The sequence below is a fragment of the Bubalus bubalis genome, chromosome 5 (assembly GCF_019923935.1).
Source record: "Bubalus bubalis isolate 160015118507 breed Murrah chromosome 5, NDDB_SH_1, whole genome shotgun sequence".
Classification (NCBI taxonomy): Eukaryota; Metazoa; Chordata; class Mammalia; order Artiodactyla; family Bovidae; genus Bubalus; species Bubalus bubalis.
This window is the reverse complement of record NC_059161.1, coordinates 24857225-24877138: the sequence shown is the minus strand read 5'-3', so window position 1 is coordinate 24877138 and position 19914 is coordinate 24857225. Positions and strand designations below refer to the sequence as shown.

Below are 19914 nucleotides of genomic sequence, written 5' to 3'. Positions count from 1 at the left end.
GATACTTGGCAGTTAGAAACTCAATCTCATTCATAACTGTGTTACTAGCACCTGGAGCTAGATGATAAGAAGGTTCTCAATATGTACTTCTTGATGTAAATGAAATTAAACTACGTGAATCAACAGTGAAAACCAGTTAGTTATCTTAACTTGGAACTCTGCTATAGTTTATTCTTATATCCTGTTTTTGGAACTATCACCTTGAAGATTATGGTAAGAATAAGAAGCCCATGTAGGCCCCAAAGGTCTATTATAATATTCCCACTTACCTTGCTGGCTAATGCTTTTGACACTATTCTGTTGAATTGTATTAGGCAGTGTTCAGATTTTGTATTTGCCTGAGGCATGTGTGAGTGGAAGCCAAGTTATAGGGAACAATTGGGAACAAAGAGTGAAAAGGTACCTCAGAGATAAAATTGAGTCACTGACATATAAAACAAAAAGAATTCTTTTTTTTTTCCTTTGTCAGCCTTCACATATATTTTAAAAGATTGTGTTCATTAATCTGAAATAATCTGAATTGAAGAAGCTATTTCCCCTTGAGCTAAAAGCTTATAACACAGATTTTTATCTGTAAGTCACTTAGAGTGAAAAAGTTGACTTAAAGCTCAACATTCAGAAAACTAAGATCATGGCATCTGGTCCCATAACTTCATGGCAAATAGATGGGGAAACAGTGAAAACAGTGTCAGACTTTATTTTTGGGGTCTCCAAAATCACGGCAGATGGTGATTGCAGCCATGAAATTAAAAGACACTTACTCCTTGGAAGGAAAGTTATGACCAACCTAGATAGCATATTCAAAAGCAGAGACATTACTTTGCCAACAAAGGTCCATCTAGTCAAAGCTATGGTTTTTCCAGTGGTCATGTATGGATGTGAGAGTTGGACTATGAAGAAAGATGAGTGCCAAAGAATTGATGCTTTTGAACTGTGGTGTTGGAGAAGACTCTTGAGAGTCCCTTGGACTGCAAGGAGATCCAACCAGTCTATTCTAAAGGAGATCAGTCCTGGGTGTTCTTTGGAAGGACTAATGCTAAAGCTGAAACTGCAGTACTTTGGCCACCTCACGTGAAGAGTTGACTTATTGGAAAAGACTCTGATGCTGGGAGGGATTGGGGGCAGGATGAGAAGGGGACGACAGAGGATGAGATGGCTGGATGGCATTACGAACTCAATGGACGTGGGTTTGGGTGAACTCCAGGAGTTGGTGATGGACAGGGAGGCCTGGCGTGCTGCTGTTCATGGGGTCGCAAAGAGTTGGACATGACTGAGCGACTGAACTGAACTGAACTGAACAGTAGGGTAGGACTGTAAGAGCTACAGAGAGGGGTAAGATTAAGGAGGAAATAGCTCATTACGGCTTATTTCTCTCCTCATTCCATAAAGGAAGCAGAAAGAAAGTGCTGTAAGCAAAAGGCATGGAGCTAAAAACATGGGCCTACTAACTGTGCCACGCAGTTATGTTTGTCTGGGTGAGGACCTAGGAGCCTGGTGTATGGCGCCTGCAGAGCATGCTGGAAAGAATACCCCAGAGCCAGGTCATTAGAAGGTCTAGGTCATTGCCAAATTGATGAAAGTGTGAATTATTTTGGTAGTTGCTAGTTGTGTGACCATATTTTCTGAACTAAACACTGGGCACGTGGGCTTAGCAGATGTTTGTAACCATTCTGAATATGAGAAGCAATCTGGAATACCAAAGAACATAGAATGATGCCGGGAGCCGGCATATTGCATATTGAGTGCAGCACTTTCCACAGCATCATCTTTCAGGATCTGGAATAGCTCAACTAGAATTCTATCACTGCCGGGAGCAGGAGCTCCGCCCATGGCAAAGGTCATGAGGAAGGAGGCTCGGCATACGCAAAGGCGGGATCGAGCCTCAGGAGTCCCCCTGGAAATTCTCGAGCATCTACCCCCAAAACCAGAGTCTGCCTACTTTCTGCTTTGTGCTTTCACCTACACCTCTGACTTTACGGGGGGCTGTCCCCCACTACCTCTCTGAAAAAAGAGTTAGCTTACAGCTCCAGTTAATAATTCCTGGGTGTGACAGTGTTTAACCTACAAACTCCTTTGGAAATCCTCTAGCCTGCCTGAATAGGTTTTTCCGGCCACATGTGATTGTTCAGAGCCTCCCAACTGTGAGAGGCAGGAGATGTTCTAAACTGTCTAAACACAGATTCCTTTGAGTAGTTAAAAGATTGATTAGAAATTGTATTGGTGAAGGGTTTTTCACTTATTGGGCCAATGTTTGCTGCTAAATCTCCATACTCCTTACCTACTGTGTCCTTGGCAGTGTATTGATTGATATAATGGGTGTATAGAAATGTAAGTAGTAGCCTCAATGTTTGTAACATTGGACCCTTGAGTTAATTCTTTTCTTGATTGAGCCCACCTCACCTTTGCCCTATAGGAATGCAGCTTTGTCCAATGCTTTTTTGGAGGCTGGTGCCTGACTTTGGAATAATCACCTTTAGAGAAAAATAAGTTTCTTAAAATGTTAACAGGCCTCCTGGCCAGAAGATGATGTAAATCACCTGAACTTTTGCATATGATAAGTTTGAAAGCCTGGCTTCGATTAGGACCAGGAACTGCTGTCCTTGCATGACTCCACCCCTTCCCCCATTATCCTCTATGCATAACTTAAGGTATAAAAACTACTTTGGAAAATAAAGTGCGGGCCTTGTTCACCGAAACTTGGTCTCCCCATGTCTCTCTCTCTCTCAAACTCTGGCTGAGTCTCCATCTGGAGCGCGGAACCCGCCATGCTTGCTAATTATGCCTGGGCTTCTAAGATCCAACCGGGGAGGCCTCAGTGTCTCCTCTCCTTCGGGAGAACGGAAGGACGCCTGCGGCCTACGTAAGTGGTGCAAACTTCTTGTCTTGAAGTTTTATTGGTCTCCCGCATAAACCAAGCTACTCAGCCTCTTTTCTCCACTGAATTTTCCTACTGAGCTATCCTCATTCTATTACTCTTTATATCCTTAATTAACGTTTAATTAAGCAGTTGTTTCCTGACCCTCGCCTACGCCGTCTCTCCTTCGAATACCCTGGATCAGCTGGGGCTGGACCCTGGCAGAATACTAAATTTTTTAATTGTTTTGGTAGCTTATAGGACTTAGAAGGTAGAATATTTGACATCAGAACTACCTTAAAAAAAGTCCGGTCCCAGAAATGATAAGAAGGCAGTGAGTTTGAGTGAACTCCGGGAGTTGGTGATGGACAGGGAGGCCTGGCGTGCTGCAATTCATGGGGTCGCAAAGAGTCGGACATGACTGAGTGACTGAACTGAACTGAAAGCCCTTAAAAGTAGAGAGGAATTGGGCAGTCTTTTTAACAAGTTCTGGTTTGTCCTTTCCAATCACAGTAGCAAATATATATATATACACATACGTACACACACATGTATGAATATATGGGTATACCTCTCCATTTGAACTCCAACCAAAGAGATTTGAATACAGTACTGTTTATTTATAGAATTCTTTGCAAATGCCTAAGTCAAGATCTTTCACCAACATCATTGGACTCAGGGTTCCATCTCTAGGTGTAGCTGACAATCTTCACATAATTTTGTGTAATAAAATATAATTAAACATTTTTAAAAGCTACATTAGATCCCTCCTCTCCTTGTCCTTTTCTCTCTCCTCCTCCTTTTCTCTCTCCTCCCTGAGTGTAATTAGTTGTTCCACACTTTTCCACGTCCACCATTTGGAAGAAGTTTGTGACATCCCAGTGACTTGATGAATACACTCTTCATTTCACTGCCTTTCCTATTGCAGTCATTTGTCTTAAAATGATATATGATATTAGAATTATGAAAGACAGCAACAGACTAAGCCTCAAAACATCCCTTTGAGTGTTCTTCCTCATGCTAGTTATATAGTCAGTTTCCCCCTTGTAAATTATTATAGTGAGGAATTTATTAGGGAAAACATCATTTAAAAATTTTAACAGCTGCTATAAACTGTCATTTGCAGTGCTCAGCTGACATTCAAACAGCTGCAATCTATGAGTGAGCTTTAACTTTCAGCTGCTGGAGGTCTTTCAATTCCTGTTCCCATGGAAATGAGGAGGGCTGGATGGGTGGAAGGGAAGTGAGGGCTGACTTACACATTTCCCCATACATTATTTTTCTTGCCTCCTCACAATTTCCATGGAAATGAGAGCGTAAGTGCCACTCCACGCCAAGCTTTGGAGAGCAATCGTTCATGTATAAACAACAGTGGACGGACCTTAAACAGGCATATAAAAAACTAATCTTAACCTTTCTTCCACCTGTGCAGCCAAGCCTACTTGCAAACATATTCTTATTTGATCTATTTTCCTGTTTAAAATGATTTCTTTTAGTTAACTTTTAGAAAGTTAGTTTGATATTAGCTTTTTTCAAAGTGAGAATTGTCTTAGACATACTGTCAGATATACATATATATCTGTCCTGCCTGTATTAAGCATTTAGTATGCATGATGTTTTTACTAATGTCTTTCCCCCCAAGATTACAGAAATGAAGTTCAGTTTATGAAATAGCATCTAATTGCATAGCATAAAAAGTTTCCTCAAATAGTCTCATTCTTATGCACTACTTTAGAAATTGCCCCACAGAGCAGAGCTAATTATTGGCTCTGTCAAACATATCAAGGAAAACTGCCATTTTTAATTGGTTATCACAGTCTTCTCATTTAGGTAACAGAAATATCCTATGTTAAGTGAATTTCTGTATCTTTCTATGTATCAGCTATCTGTCATTGTGTCTCCTATAATACCCATACTCAAGGAAAATATATAGGCACAGTCTTTATCTCTTTTTTTATTGCAATATTTTGACTACTTAACACAGTCCTTGTGAACCCTGAGACATGAAGAATGTGCTTAACCTAACAAATCTGCGTTAAGCATCTACTGAGTATTCAGCTTTTTGTTTCAATTAAAGCAGGAGATACCAAGTTTAAATAAGGCAGTTGTTTGTTTGTTTGTTTTTACCATAAGGCATCCTAATTGGATTAAGAAAATTCATTCCCAGGAAAAACTAATTATAGCCATATGTGATTGTTAAATAAGTTGTATAGACTAGTTTGAAAGAAGTTTTAGGAGGGAAGGGTTCTGTTGGCCTGACCAAAATGAGCAAGGAAGACTTGCTTTAAAGGCCTCTCTATTATTGGTTTTAATGGTCCTTCCTTTGTATTTCTACTGTCTCCTTTTATTTTTTTGTAATTTATTATTTTTTAATTTATTAATTTTATGGGTGCACCATGCAGCTTGTAGGATCTTAGCTCCCCAACCAGGGATCAAACCCAGGCCCTCTTCAGTGAAAGCGTGAAATCCTAACCATTGGACCGCCAGGAAAGTCCTGTACTGCCGCCATCTAATGAAGGCCTTTCCTCCTGAACTGTTTTCATGACTTTATAAGTATTTTTTCAGTTGTCACCTTCCTCCTTTCTTTATCCGCCTTTCTAGTTTAGCGTAGACACCATTTCCGGTGAACATTCTTACTAGCACAGTTATGATCTTTCTGTGTTTTAAAACCTCACTGACTTCTTATCATTTCTGGGACCGGACTTTTTTTTTTTTTTTTTTTAAGGTAGTTCTGATGTCAAATATTCTACCTTCTAAGTCCTATAAGCTACCAAAACAATTTAAAAATTTAGTATTCTATGTTCTTTCGTATTCCAGATTGCTTCTCATATTCAGAATGGTTACAAACATCTGCTAAGCCCACGTGCCCCGTTTTTAGTTCAGAAAATATGGTCACACAACTAGCAACTACCAAAATAATTCACACATTCATCAATTTGGCAATGACCTAGACCTTCTAATGACCTGGTTCCAGGGTATTCTTTCCAGCCTGCTTTGCAGGCGCCATACACCAGGCTCCTAGGTCCTCACCCAGACAAACATAACTGCGTGGCACAGTTAGTAGGCCCATGTTTTTAGCTCCATGCCTTTTGCTTACAGCACTTTCTTTCTGCTTCCTTTATGGAATGAGGAGAGAAATAAGCCGTAATGAGCTGTTTCCTCCTTAATCTTACCCCTCTCTGTAGCTCTTACAGTCCCGCCCTACTGTTAGACTCTGCAATTTAAATGAAGACCCTACAGCCCACACAGTGTGATGTGTGTTAGTTTTAGTCTATACCTTGGACTTGATTAATATTTGAAGCACCCTGATATGGGAATGGAGAAGGAAATGGCAACCCACTCCAGTATTCTTGCCTGGAGAATCCCAGGGACAGAGGAGCCTAGTGGGCTGCCATGTATGGGGTCACACAGAGTTGGACACGACTGAAGCAACTTAGCAGTAGCAGCAGATATGGGAATGGTAGTTGGTTGGCATTAGAAAAACGCCAATCAGGAGATAACTACTATAAATTCAACTTACTTATATTTAAATCTACACTAGAGGGTTTTCTCGGAGAAGGCAATGGCAACCCACTCCAGTACGCTTGCCTGGAAAATCCCATGGACAGAGGAGCCTGGTAGGCTGCAGTCCATGAGGTCACAAAGAGTCAGACGCAACTGAGCGACTTCACTTTCACTTTTCACTTTCATGCATTGAAGAAGGAAATGGCAACCCACTCTAGTGTTCTTGCCTGGAAAATCCCAGGAATGGCGGAGCCTGGTGAGCCACCGTCTATGGGGTCACACAGAGTCGGACACAACTGAAGCAACTTAGCAACAGCAGCGGCAGAGGGTTTTCTAATTAGCATAAAGGATGTCAAATAATTTTTCATTGGATTGGCTAGAAATACTATATGTAGGCCCCTCTGGCCTTGTATAGATTGCATGTAAGATTCTGGCAAGCTAGCAGTCTTAACACCTGCAGGATGGCACCTGCAGCCGAACATGCTGGGCTTGTTGACTACTACCTAACAACTGATGCTTCCTGCTTGGTAGAAAGGTAGTAGGGAGAAGACTTACAGCGGTGATTATCTCCAGTCCTTGGAGGCTATTGATGCCTACCAAAAAGAAAGAAAAGAAAAATGCTGATGAAGATAAAAAGAAAACTCCTGACACTTATAGAAAAGAAAAGTGAAAGTGTTAGTCACTCAGTTGTGTCTTGCTTTTTGTGACACCATGGACTATAGCCCACCAGGATCTTCTGTCCATGGAATTCTCCAGGCAAGAATACTAGAGTGGGTTGCCATTCCCTTCTCCAGGGGATCTTCCTGACCCAGGAATTAAACCCAGGTCTCCTGCCTTATAGGCAGATTCTTTACCATCTGAGCCAGCAGGGAAGCCCAATGCTTTTAGGTGGTCAATAGCAAAACCTCCCCGAGGACAATGCCTTCTTACATACTAGCTCCATTTTAAAGTTTGTCCTAAATTTCCTTGTAGATTTGTGAAAGTATTCTCCTTTAAACTGTAATAGCAAGAGTCTCAAATTTAAATTATGGCATTAATCAAATTCTGTAGATTATTGTATTTCTTTTTTATTGTAAGTTTCTTGATGAAAGGATTGTGTCATAGCTATCTTTGTATCCCATGTAGCATCTGGCATAGTGCCTTGTACACAGTAGATATTTGTTGAGTGAATGAGCACATACACACACTTCCCAATTCTATGAGGAACAGAACTAGCTTTGGGTCATGGGGCCACTGAGAGCCAATGTGTGAGTTCCCAGAGTTCCACGAATTCAGATTTAGAGTCCTCAAGGAGTCAGTAGTAATTGTCCTTGTCTGTAACTGTACCAGCTCTGGTTGTCCCATCAGTACAAAGACACACTGGAACTGTCATCAGCAGTAGAGGGAGGTAGCATTGTCTGTATCATCTTCAGAAATCCACACCTAAATGTATCTGTTTCTCTTTCTTTTTTTTTTTTTTTAAATGTTATTTATTTCGTTTATTTGGCTGTGCTGGGTGTTAGTTGTGGCATATCAGTCTAGTTCCCTGACCAGGGATCGAACCAGGCACCCTGAATTGGGAGTGCAGAGTCCCAGTCACTAAACCACCAGAGAAGTTCCCATCCTGTTGCTGTTTCTGCCAACTCTGGCTCTAGAAGCTACAGTTGGAAAAATCTTTAGAAAAATTATTTTTTCTTGTTTTTTATCTCTTAGCCAATTTGAGGCAGTGTATATAGCTAATCAAGTATATAAAAAGGTTAAAGTGACAACAGAAGACCAGGGAAAAGAAATTAAAAAGGCATAAGAATAACATATAAACATAAAACAGCAAAATAAAATGTTTGTAAAATGATAACATCATATACTAGTTCAAAGCCAGGACTTCAGATCCAGACTGCCCTGATTAGAATGAATAGCCACCTGGCTAGCTCTGAGACCTCCGGCAAGTTATTTAACCTTCCTGACTCTGTTTCCTCCTCTGTAAAGTGAGGGAAATTAATAGCACCTACCTCACAGATGTGAGGCGAAAATAAATTAATACAAATAGAGTGCCTGGCATATAAGGAAGTGATACAGCCCAATCTTTGCTCTAAAGGCAGAGGAATGCTAATTTCAGTCCATTTGAAGTCCTTCTGTCTGTGTTTATACATTGTGCCTCAAATGAGTGATCTTCATGCCTTGAGTCTCCCACAAATTGGTGCTTATAGTCTCTTGTGGAACTTACCACATTCTACCCTAAATTATGCAATTATTTGTAAGCTGCTTAGAAGCAAAGACTGTCTTCTTTGTCTTCCTATTAGCACCCAGAAGAGTGCTTACATAATAGTCTGACTTACACAACGGCTCTTCAGTAACTCTTTGTGGAGCTGTGCAGGAAACAGCAGTAGGTTGGTCTGTGAGGTTGGTCCCTGGAGGCCCTGTACCTTGGGCTGGTGCCCGTGGACCTCTCACACCTCTTCAGCCTCAGCTAGCCATTTCTCTCCTCACTGTGCTCCAGCGGGCCTTCAGTCCCTCCAGCTGGCTTCATGGGCATGTGCCCTGCACGACTGCGTTTGGTTTAATGCTGTACTCTCACCTTGAAATTCTCACTTTTTGAACAGGCGGCCTTGATTTTTATTTTGTGTTGGTCCTGGCAAATTATGTAGCTGAGCGTGCTCTTTGCCATCCTGTGCCCATCATTCCCTCTGCTGGGAGCACGCTCCCTCCCTACTCTTCACTGGCTGACTTAACTTTTTGTTAAATTGTATTATTTATTTATGGCTCCACTGGATGCAGGGCTTTTCTAGTTGCTCCAAGCAGGGGCTACTCTCTAGTTGTGGTGCTCAGGCTTCTCACTGTGGTGGTTTCTCTTGTTGGTGAGCAGGGGCTCTAGGGTGAGAGGGCTTCAGTAGTTGGGGCGCAAGGGCTTAGTTGCTCCATGGCATGGGCATGTGGGAGCATCACAGACCAGGGCTTCAACCCGTGTTCCATGCATTGGCAAGCAGATTATTAATCACTGGACCACCAGGGAAGTCCCTGACTTAACTCTTCACTTCTCTTCAGCTTTGTTGTCATTCCACAGAGAAGCAATCAAAATTTAGAACCCTGTCCACTTTTATCCCCTAACCTTAACTTCTCCCTAACAGTGCTCACCTTATGTAAGTGTGCTCTTTATTTCAGTTGTGTGATCATTTCTTTGAAGACTTCCTCCCCACCAGACTGAGCACCTGGAGGGGCCGCACTGAGCATTTGTTCTTGGCTGGCTTTGCCTGCAACACTGTAGGTTATCAGTATCTATCTGTGGAGTGAAGGAGCAAATGGGAGGTTTTTAAAAATGCAAAGGAGGGATGAGTTTTTCTTCCCATGTTAAACAGTTGGTATATAAAAATGGCAGTGCAAGATGGGAGGGAGGTTCAAGAGGGAGGGGTTATATATATATACCTATGGCTGACTCATGTTGAGGTTTGACAGAAAACAACAAAATTCTGTAAAGCAATTATCCTTCAATAAAAAAATAAATTCAGAAAGAAAAAAAATGGCAGTGCAATTATCATGCATTGAGTACTCCTGCTGATGATTTGTAGCCAGTTTGACTTCCTTCCTTCCAGGGACTACCTCTAAGGTAGGTGACTACAGTAAAGGTTTCCGATTTCTCTCGCTTTCCCACTGCTTTCCTTTTCAGATAGTAGGGTATGGTAAAGGTGAATCTGAAGACAGACATACTCAGCCTGTTTTATACAACTGCTGTTTCGCATGTGTGTGTGTGTGTGTGTGTTTGTGTGTGTTTAATGTGGACCGTTTTTTAAAGTCTTTGTTGAATTTGTTACAGTATTGCTTCAGTTTTATGTTTTGATGTTTTTGGCCCCGAGGCATGTGGGATCTTAGCTGTAGGATCAGGAAGCCATGCCCCTGCATTGGAAGGCAGTCTTAACCACTGGACTGACAGGCAGGTCCCAGCATATTAGTCTTGAATTAAATTTTGTGTAGCATAAATATCTATAGCCTCCTGCCTACAGTGAATATTTTCAGCAAGAATGTGTATTTACTTCTGACCTAATTGCCAATGGCAACTGACATAAAAATACCGCTTCGGGGTTCTCAGCATCTGCAGTGCAAAGGCCAGCACTATTCCAGTGAGCGTAGCATTTGATGGTAATAAAGAACAGTGTCCTACATAGCTCTGCTATCATTCTTCCCCTCCTGTCTCATTGTCTAGTTTTAAATAAGCTTAATTAGCTCACTCTGAATACATAGCTGTATCAGCTTTCTGTGGCCCAGTTTGGGGACTACAGCTGGTTAATCTGCTCCCTGGAATCAGACCAATACCATTCCACATGTGACCAGATTTAGTGTATTACATACTACCTTACAGTCTTAATTTTTAGCACTGGGTAGCATTCAGTTATTTTTCAAATGCTACAATAAACATTTTCAGTGATATATTTCTCACCAAAATCTAAGAGAAAATAGAATTTCTATAATTCAGTTTAAAATTGAAGTTAACCAATATAGTGAGATAAGGATTTGTGTTGCTTTAAAGAAAAATAGGCTAAATGTCTTTTTTCTCCTTCAGATACAAAAATAATCTGAGAAAAAGACTTAAAAACTAATAGGAATGGTTGTAACCCTGTTGCAACTGTTGCATGTGGGTGAAAAAAAGAACCTGTCTTTTTTTTTTTTTTTTGACAAATCTGTACATGCAGCAGGAGGAACAGAAAGAAACAAATAAGAGAACAGTATATAGAGAAGGGCGTTCTCAGTGAAACTGTAGGCCTCAAAAACTGTTCCATCTAAGCTCTGACTGATTCCAATACCTTAAGGTAATTTGCTTTAAGCTGTAAATCTCTTGAGTTGTTTATGCCTCAGTGCTTTTTTCAGAAGGCTGGGAGAGGAGGAAAATATATCATTTCAATCTGTCCCCTCTTGAGACTTTATGGAATTTTAAGCAGGCTTCTCTCAGAGTGAAACTCCCAGCTCAGTCACCTCAGGGTCTATTTGACCTTCCCTTTTTTTTCCTAGCTTGCCCAGAAAGTTCAGGGTGAACGTGTTTATAGTTTTCTGAAGGCGGCTACACACAGTCCCCTGGGGGCTTTGGATCTCCGACAGCTTCCCAGGCCGAAAAGAAATCCAGAGCTCGAGCTCAGCACATTGTACCCTGTACCATATCTCAGCTGCTTTCTGTTACTCTGGCTGATGAGGTATTCAGAATTGGAAATGTTGAGATTTCACAGGTCACTATTGTGGGGATTATCAGAAATGCAGAGAAGGCTGCAACCAACATTGTTTACAAGACAGATGACGTAACAGCTGCACCCATGGATGTTCGCCAGTGGGCTGACACAGATGACGCCAGTGGTGAAAACACTGTGGTCCCTCCAGAAACATATGTGAAAGTGGCTGGTCATCTGAGATCTTTCCAGAACAAGAAAAGCCTGGTAGCCTTTAAGATCATGCCCCTGGAGGATATGAATGAGTTCACCACACGTATTCTGGAAGTAGTCAATGCACACATGATGCTGAGCAAGTCGAACAGCCAGCCTTCACAGGGAGAGCGCCTATCAGCAATCCAGGAATGGCTGAAGCTGGGAACTTCGGTGGGAATAACTTCATACCAGCAAATGGCCTCACTGTGGCCCAGAACCAGGTGCTGAATTTGATCAAGGCTTGCCCAAGACCTGAAGGATTGAACTTTCAGGATCTCAAGAACCAACTCCAACACATGTCCGTAGCCTCAATCAAGGTAGCTGTGGATTTTCTAAGCAACGAGGGACACATCTGTTCCACCGTGGATGATGATCATTTTAAATCCACAGATGCAGAATAACTGGATCTAATTGGGTTCCCCAGATATTTTCCAGTTGGACCTTTTTTTGCAGCCTCTTGTCTCCAGCTGTGCATATAATCTACTTCTAGGAAGTAGATTTCATCTATAAAAGATGTCAACTGACATCCTTTTGAAACTTACTACTACTCTTCTGTGTTTTTGATGGGCTTCCCTGGTAGCTCAGATGGTAAAGCATCTGCCTACAATGCGGGAGACCCGGGTTCGATCCCTGGGTCAGGAAGATCCCCTGGAGAAGGAAACGGCAACCCACTCCAGTATTCATGCCTGGAAAATCCCATGGACCGAGGAGCCTGGTGGGCTACAATCCATGCAGTCGCAAAGAGTCGGACACGACTGAGCGACTTCTGTGAGTCTGTGTGAAGGTGTTGATAGTTCTGCTTTGTGCTGGTTAAGATGGCACATATCCTAGGTTCACTATCTCCCAGTCAGCTGTTAAAATAGAGCATCTCCATCATCCTGCAGTTGCTTCACTCAGCTAGCTGCAGCAGGTGGCTGATACAGCTTAGCAAGGCTCTTGGGTTTGAGAGCCTTGTGTGCTGGGTGGATGACAGACACATAACATACTGCAATGAAGGCTTTACCTTTGGTGTCGGAAAGGCACTTTACCTTGGGGTTGGTGATTACTTTGGTCCCTCTGCGTGTCACTTAGTCTTCCTCAGTCTGCTCAACTTACTGAATGGACATAATAAACCCAGCCCAAATGTGACTGCTGGGTTTCTGGCCTGTGCATCTTGTTGAGGGTGAACCATGGAAGAGCAAGTTGGGGTGTAGGGGATGGGTTGTGTCTCCTGATTGAAAACATCTCAAATATGAAACATCCAAAATACATGAAATTCACAGTGGATTATGTAGATTGAGCTCAGTAGAAGTCTTGGGCTGGGTACTATAAATTTGGAAGTTGTCAAAACATGAATAATAAAGAAATTACCTCCAGGTATTATTTATTGATAGGAAAGCTCTAGAGCAGAAGTGCCAAGAAGTTCCATATAAATAGTACATAGATTAGATTTATAGACCTGGAGATGAGAAATTAGAAATGAACAGATAAGCAGTTTCTATAAAATGCCGTGTCTCTTAGAGTTGCTACAGTGCTGGGGCCAGACAGATTATATTAGAACATGGTAAAGAAAGTAGAAATCAATATTTCAGAAGCTTTCATAGATACTCTGATGGGCACACTACATTCAGGAGTAAGCCACAAATGCCGGAAAGTGACTCACATCATACAATTATTCATGAGTGAGAACAGGAGCCTGTCACAGGAGTGTGCACCATTAGGCTTGAGTAATTGGGGAAGCTGAGCACGCCTGACGAAATGAAAGAATGTGCAGCATTGTCGACCATGTGTGAATTCAGGAAAAGTGTGTCGAGTAATTTGATGTCTATAAACATTGGGAGTTACGTTAGAATTACAGCAGGAGATGAATACATTTCTTGGCCTCACCCCTTAAATCACTGTATTCCTTAAGTATTGGAGTACAGCTAATGTTAGCAGAGGCTCGGGGCTGGGGTGGTGGGGGGGGGTAGGTGAAATGGGTGAAAGGGGGTCAAAAGGTACAAACTTCCAGCTGTAAATAAATAAGTCACAGGGATGTAACGTACAGCATGGTGTCCATAGTTAATACTGTATAGCATATTTGAAAGTTACTGAGAGAAGAGATCTTAAAAGTTCTCATCACAAGATGAAGTGAGAGTAACAGTAGAGACGGATGTTAACTAGACTGAATTTGGTGATCATTTTGCAGTGTGTACAGATATCAAATCGTACATCTTGAAACTGATAGCATGTCATATGTCAGTTATACCTCAATAAAAATGAATGCAGTGAATAATCATTTATAGGCTCTTATGTTCTCTGAAGGTTTCCCCTGGTTGTTGTTCAGTCACTCAGTTGTGTCCGACTCTTTGCGACCCGGTGGACTGCAGCACGCCAAGCTTCCCCATCCTTCACCATCTCCCGGAGCTTGCTCAAACTCATGTCCATTGAGTCGGTGATGCCATCCAGCCATCTCATCCTCTGTCATCCCCTTCTCCTGCCTTCAATCTTTCCCAGCATCAGAGTCTTTTCCAATGAGTCAACTCTTCACATGAGGTGGCCAAAGTGCTGGAGTTTCAGCTTTAGCATCATTCCTTCCAAAGAACACTCAGGACTGATCTCCTTTAGAATGGACTGGTTGGATCTCCTTGCAGTCCAAGGGACTCTCAAGAGTCTTCTCCAAGTACCCTGGGGTGGAGAGGTGGGGGGGGTGAGGAAATTAACTGTTTCCCTCCTCCTAGTACTAAAAACTCAAAAAGAGTCAGGGCAGCTTCTTTGGCTGAACACCATGAGGAGGGTGAAGTGAAGCCTGAAGGACATGCCCCCTCTTCTCAGATGTCTTCTCTTGATTTCTTCCCAGTTATTTCATTCTAAGTCCTTTAGGTTTCTGCGAACTTACTATTAGAATTTTGGTTGCCACTGATCCACTTTCTGTTCACAGATCTTGATGGAAGTGACTCAATTAAAAATTCTCAGTCTGAGCACTGGCCCCCCATAACCAAGAAATGTGGTGCTATACTACTTTTTTTATGTTTTTCTCTATCCAGTGATTAATATATTAAATTAGAATCATTGATGTTTAGTTTAAGAAATTATCTGAAGTAAGAGCAGTAGTACATAATAGTTAATACCTTTGGCCTGTTATTTTTTAGGCACTCAGACCTCTGACAGTCAGGAAAATATTGACTAGATCTTATCAGCCTTTTTAAAACATAGTGATTTACTTTGCCAGCATTTGTATAGATTAGTAAATAGTTTTGTATTTGTTTTTGAAATAAAGAAGCAGATTCATCAAGCCAAAAATAAATGCCTCTTACAAGTGAGTGGCCCCTTGTTAAAAATTAGCAAAGGGAAGTACAGGAATGTTTGATTGGCAAGGAAGTTTACATAAACCAGTCATAATGAAAAATCCTTATTGAGGTGCTCTCCCCCTTACCCCAGCAAATTTCTTCTTGATCACCCTTGTACCCTTATGAACATCTGCTGTTGGACTTATGAAACTATATGGTAATTAGACACATAATTAGCACTATGTCTAGCCTGTCAACTTCTCAAGAAGCTTTGCCTCAGTCATCTGGTCCCAGGCAGTAGATCCAAGTGGTCGAAGAGGACAGAGTTTGCAGGCAGACTGCCAGGATCCCATTTCTGACTCCATTTAACCAGCTATGTGATGTTGGGCAAGTTACCTCTCTTGGGCAAATACTCTCCAAGTATTACTTGGATTTTATTTGTAAAATAAATTTTTTTTAGTTTATCTTAATTGTTGGGAGGCTTAAATATAGTTTTCTAATATAGAGTTTTCTAAATTATACCTCTAAAACTATTAGGAAAGTCTCTGGCATGAAGGCATTTCATGTTTTTCTTAATACTGATTACTACTGATCAAAGGCCTTCCCTGGTGGTCCAGTGGTAAAGAATCTGCCTGCAATACAAGAAATGTGTGTTCTATCGTTGGGTCAGGAAGATCCCCTGGAGAAAAAAATGGCAACCCATTCTAGTATTCTTGCCTGGGAAATCCCATGGACAGAGGTATTCAAAATAATGTAATAAAAATATGAAGTGAGGTGATAACCTAGATGGGCATGATTAGTGAAGTAAAGATTATTAAGACAAATTCACCTAAAATTAATTGATATACAAAAAAAACTTGTATATACATATGTATGTTTTCTATCAGAGTTATATAAAAACAGGAAATCAGTGCTTTAAATAAAAAGGACAGAGAGCATGGGAAGTGGAGAATGTTGAACATACAGTAGTTGCTCCAAGATTTCAGTTACCCTGCTGCTGCTGCTGCTGCTGCTGCTGCTAAGTCGCTTCAGTCATGTCTGACTCTGTGCGACCCCATAGACGGCAGCCCACCAGGCTCCCCTGTCCCTGGGATTCTCCAGGCAAGAACACTGGAGTGGGTTGCCATGTCCTTCTCCAATGCATGAAAGTGAAAAGGGAAAGTGAAGTTGCTGAGTCGTGTCCGACTCTTAGCGACCCCATGGACTGCAGCCTACCAGGCTCTTCCATCCATGGGATTTTCCAGGCAAGAGTACTGGAATGGGTTGCCATTGCCTTCTCCGTCAGTTACCCTAGTCAGCTGCAATCCTGCTGCTGCTGCTAAGTCGCTTCAGTCGTGTCTGACTCTGTGCGACCCCATAGACGGCAGTCCACCAGGCTCCCCCATCCCTGGGATTCTCCAGGCAAGAACACTGGAGTGGGTTGCCATTTCCTTCTCCAATGCATGAAAGTGAAAAGTGAAAGTGAAGTCGCTTAGTAGTGTCTGACTCTTTGCGACCCCATGGACTGCAGCCCACCAGGCTCCTTCGTCCATGGGGTTTTTTCCTAGGCAAGAGTACTGGAGTGGGGTGCCATCGCCTTCTCTGGCAATCCTAAAATACTAAATGGAAAATTCCAGAAATGAACAAGTGAAAAATTCATAAGTTTTAAATTTTGAGCTGTTCTGATTAGGGTCCACTATCCTGCTGCAGTCCTCCCAGGATGTGAATCATCCCCTTGCCCAGTGTATCCACACTGTGTTCCCACCAGGAGTCACTTAATAGCCACCTTGGTTATCAAATCAGCAGTCTGGTATCACAGTGCTTGTGTCCAAGTAACCCTTTTATTACAGCGTGTGATGATTGTTCCATAATTATTACTGTTACTGTTTCTCTGTATAGGAAAAAATAGAGTGTATGTAGGGTTTGGTCCTGTCTGCAGTCTGACAACCGGTGTGGATGAGAGGGAACTACTGTATTCTTATTCATTCTTCACCTTCTGTATCTCCTACTGAGGCCAGCTTGATTAACCTTGAGAAAGAGTAAAGCAAGTTAGTAATTACAGTCATTCCTCAGTATCCATAGAGAATTAGTTCCAGGACTCCCCATAGATACCAAACTCCATGAATACTCAAGTCCCTTACACAAAATCGCATAGTATTTGCATATAACCTACACACATGCTTCCCTATACTTTAAATCTCATTGTTCAAGTGCACAATTACATTAAATTTATGTAACTTAAGGGAAAAGATACCTATACTACTCTTGAGATAGTAGGTTGTTTAAATTTTAATAATTCTTAATGACTTTCTGTGTTTTTAATTAAAACTACTTACCGAAGAGGTTTTTTAATATTACATTCCCTAAAATACAATCAGTTTTTTCAGTTTCTAAAACCACAACTGTCTATTTTCTTTGATTATCTCATAAACGACAGGAGTTTCATATCAGCTCTCCTTCCTCCTCCACCTTTTTTTCCCTTTTTACTTTGTGCCAATCACAGGTGGATGCTCAATATCACCCCACAGCACAAGATAAATAAGCCTGGAAGGTTTCCTAGCAACATATTGTTCTGGGAACCTGCTCTATTTTCCTGAACAAGATGAAGCCAAACATCCTAGAATCTCAGCCAGATGGGAAAGGATTAGCTTACTGAGGGGTGTTTAATGCATTTTTTAAATATTTCACTTTGAAATGAACCTCTTAACATAAGTAACAAGATTGACTTTTAAAAGGACACTCTTTTACATGTTAACAAAAAACCCTCAGTCATAAATAGTTTCAATTGGAAAAAAAAACAGTTTTAGAAGAAATTCTCTAGAGACAAGCTTATAATATGTAATTGACTTACTGGTGAATGAATCCATTTCAGAACCATGTAGAAAATGCTTCCTCCTAAGACTGATGTTCCTGGGCTTCCCAGGTGGCACTAGTGGTAAAGAACCCACCTGCTAGTGCAGAAGACAAAAGAGACTTGGGTTGGATCCTTGGGTTGGGAAGATCCCCTGGAGGAGGGCATGGTAACCAACCCACTCCAGTATTTTTGCCTGGAGAATCCCCATGAACAGAGGGACCTGGCGGGCTACAGTCTGTAGGGTACAAGACAGACATGACTGAAGCAACTTAGCCCGTGTGCAAGACTGATGTTCAACCTGGTACCCAGTGGTACCAGTGTCAGCTACACAAAAATATTTACGTATTGTATAATACTTCCTTCTCATCTTGTGGGTAAGTGGCTGCTGGAGTAGGCTTCCTCCTCCTCACAAGTCCTTTCACTTCTCCCCTTGACCCCGCCTCCTAGCGACATCGGGGAAACCCCTCTCGCTGCTTAAAACACTGGGACTTCTTCCTTTTTCTCCCCAGCTTCAGGCAACTGCAGTTCCAGTGATTTGCCACTTCATCTTGAGAATCTGTTTTTGGTTTTCAGAGTTTATGATAAGTACAGAGAAAAGAAAACTGGATAAAATTGTCCCTCTCAAAGTCAAGAAAAATAATGTTGTTGCTGTTTTGTTAGTACATGATCAGTTATATTTTCCTCATTGTTTTTCAGTGATCTTAAGGCCGTACTGTTGGCAGGTGGCATTTTTCTGCCTTGCACTCACGTTGGTCACAGTGTTTTGTTGAAGGTCTCTGGAGATGGAGTAGTAAAGATTAGAGTTTCTTATGCCAGTATTCAGTAATGGTTTTGCAATTCAGTTAACATGCTTGAAAGCATCCTTTCTTCTTGTCTTCCTGGGTAGGCAGTCCCCATCAGCCAAATGAATATTGTCGTCATATTGTTGAATGATTTGCACTACCTGATGGGCTTGGACTGTGTGAAACTTCCCAGTTGTGATGAAAAGCAGATAATTCCAGCACTCACAGTGTGCCTGGATGGGAAGAACAAAGTAATTAGAATAACCTAGTGTCTTTGCTTTTTATTTAACAAATTCTCTGGCCAAATACGAGAGAATTGAAACAATCCTTATCCCAGGATACCATAAGTTTATTTTATTTTCCTTCTGCTGCTTTCCATCCTCTCTTTCACCCTCTCACACACATATTTACATGTTTTCTAAATGCCAGGTTTTGAACTTGACAAAAAGCAATCTGTTGAGGGCCTCCTAGGGGCCAATTACTTTGGTAGATGTCATGATGGAGGCTGAGGAGCATCAACACATGGTCTTTGCCTTCACTCAGTCCCCAAGAATTTAGCCAAGTAACACACTTGTTTTCATTTTAAAACTTTAGCTTCATGTTAGAACCTAAACATTAAGGGGAGATTTTGATGTTTAAAGGAATTCTGTAAATTTTGATTGATGAAGAATAACCTAAAAGTAGACTTAGTCTATTATATAAAATATATGACAGATTCTAATGGATTAATTTTTATAATATTTTCTAGAAACACTGTTTTTAAAAATCCCATGAACCAGGCATTACTTTAGATACTTTATGTCATTTAATTCTCTTGACAACTGTTATGAAATAGAAATCGTTTGCCTACCAGTTCTAGAATCTGCTTTCTCTCCAGTATATAGGTTCCATTAAAATTTTTTCTTTGTTGCTCAGTCTTTTTATAAAATAATAATTATGATTTTTAACATGGCAGAAGAATGAATTTTACTTTAAGAAAAGCAGTTAACAGAAGCAATAGCACTGTTAGGTACGTTAACAAGAAAAAGGGATGCTATGTCAGCAGTGCTATGGAACAGACAAGGGCCAACTACAACTTATTTTGGTAAATAAAGTTTTGTTGGAACATGACCACACTCATTTGTTTGCATATCACCTATCTGCAGTTTTTGTGTAGTAACAACAGTGGAGTTGTACCCTAGACCGTATGGCCCACATAGCCTAAAATATACACTATGTGGACCTTTACAGAAAAACTTTAAAAGTGAAAGTGTTAGTCACTCAGTCATGTCCGACACTTTGGACTGTAGCCTGCCAGGCTCCTCTGTCCATG

General features: G+C 41.3%; 1 protein-coding gene, 1 long non-coding RNA gene and 1 pseudogene across 14 annotated transcripts in view; 2 read left to right on the top strand and 1 right to left on the bottom strand.

The window, feature by feature from the left end:
• The window catches only part of LOC112585004, a 51606-nt pseudogene extending 39421 nt beyond the window's left edge, over positions 1 to 12185 (top strand).
• Positions 1 to 19914, top strand: part of RABGAP1L (RAB GTPase activating protein 1 like) — a 736110-nt gene that overhangs the window by 681294 nt on the left and 34902 nt on the right. The window contains exon 1 of one of the 13 annotated variants that reach the window (XM_044942813.2): positions 2810 to 2860. The exons of 11 other annotated variants lie outside the window; for them this stretch is intronic. Coding sequence is in view for 1 of the 2 variants with exons in the window: in XM_044942812.2 (XP_044798747.1) it covers positions 19633 to 19686 (54 nt within the window). In the remaining variant the exon portion in view is untranslated. Of the gene's footprint in view, positions 1 to 2809; positions 2861 to 19617; positions 19687 to 19914 lie in introns of those variants that run through there. One more of the 13 variants, XM_044942812.2, reaches the window with a different exon arrangement.
• On the bottom strand, positions 16789 to 17947 carry LOC112585279. Its single transcript, XR_003109750.2, has 2 exons — positions 17818 to 17947; positions 16789 to 16994 (listed from the first exon to the last, which is right to left on the bottom strand). It is a non-coding gene; the product is annotated as an uncharacterized LOC112585279 (long non-coding RNA).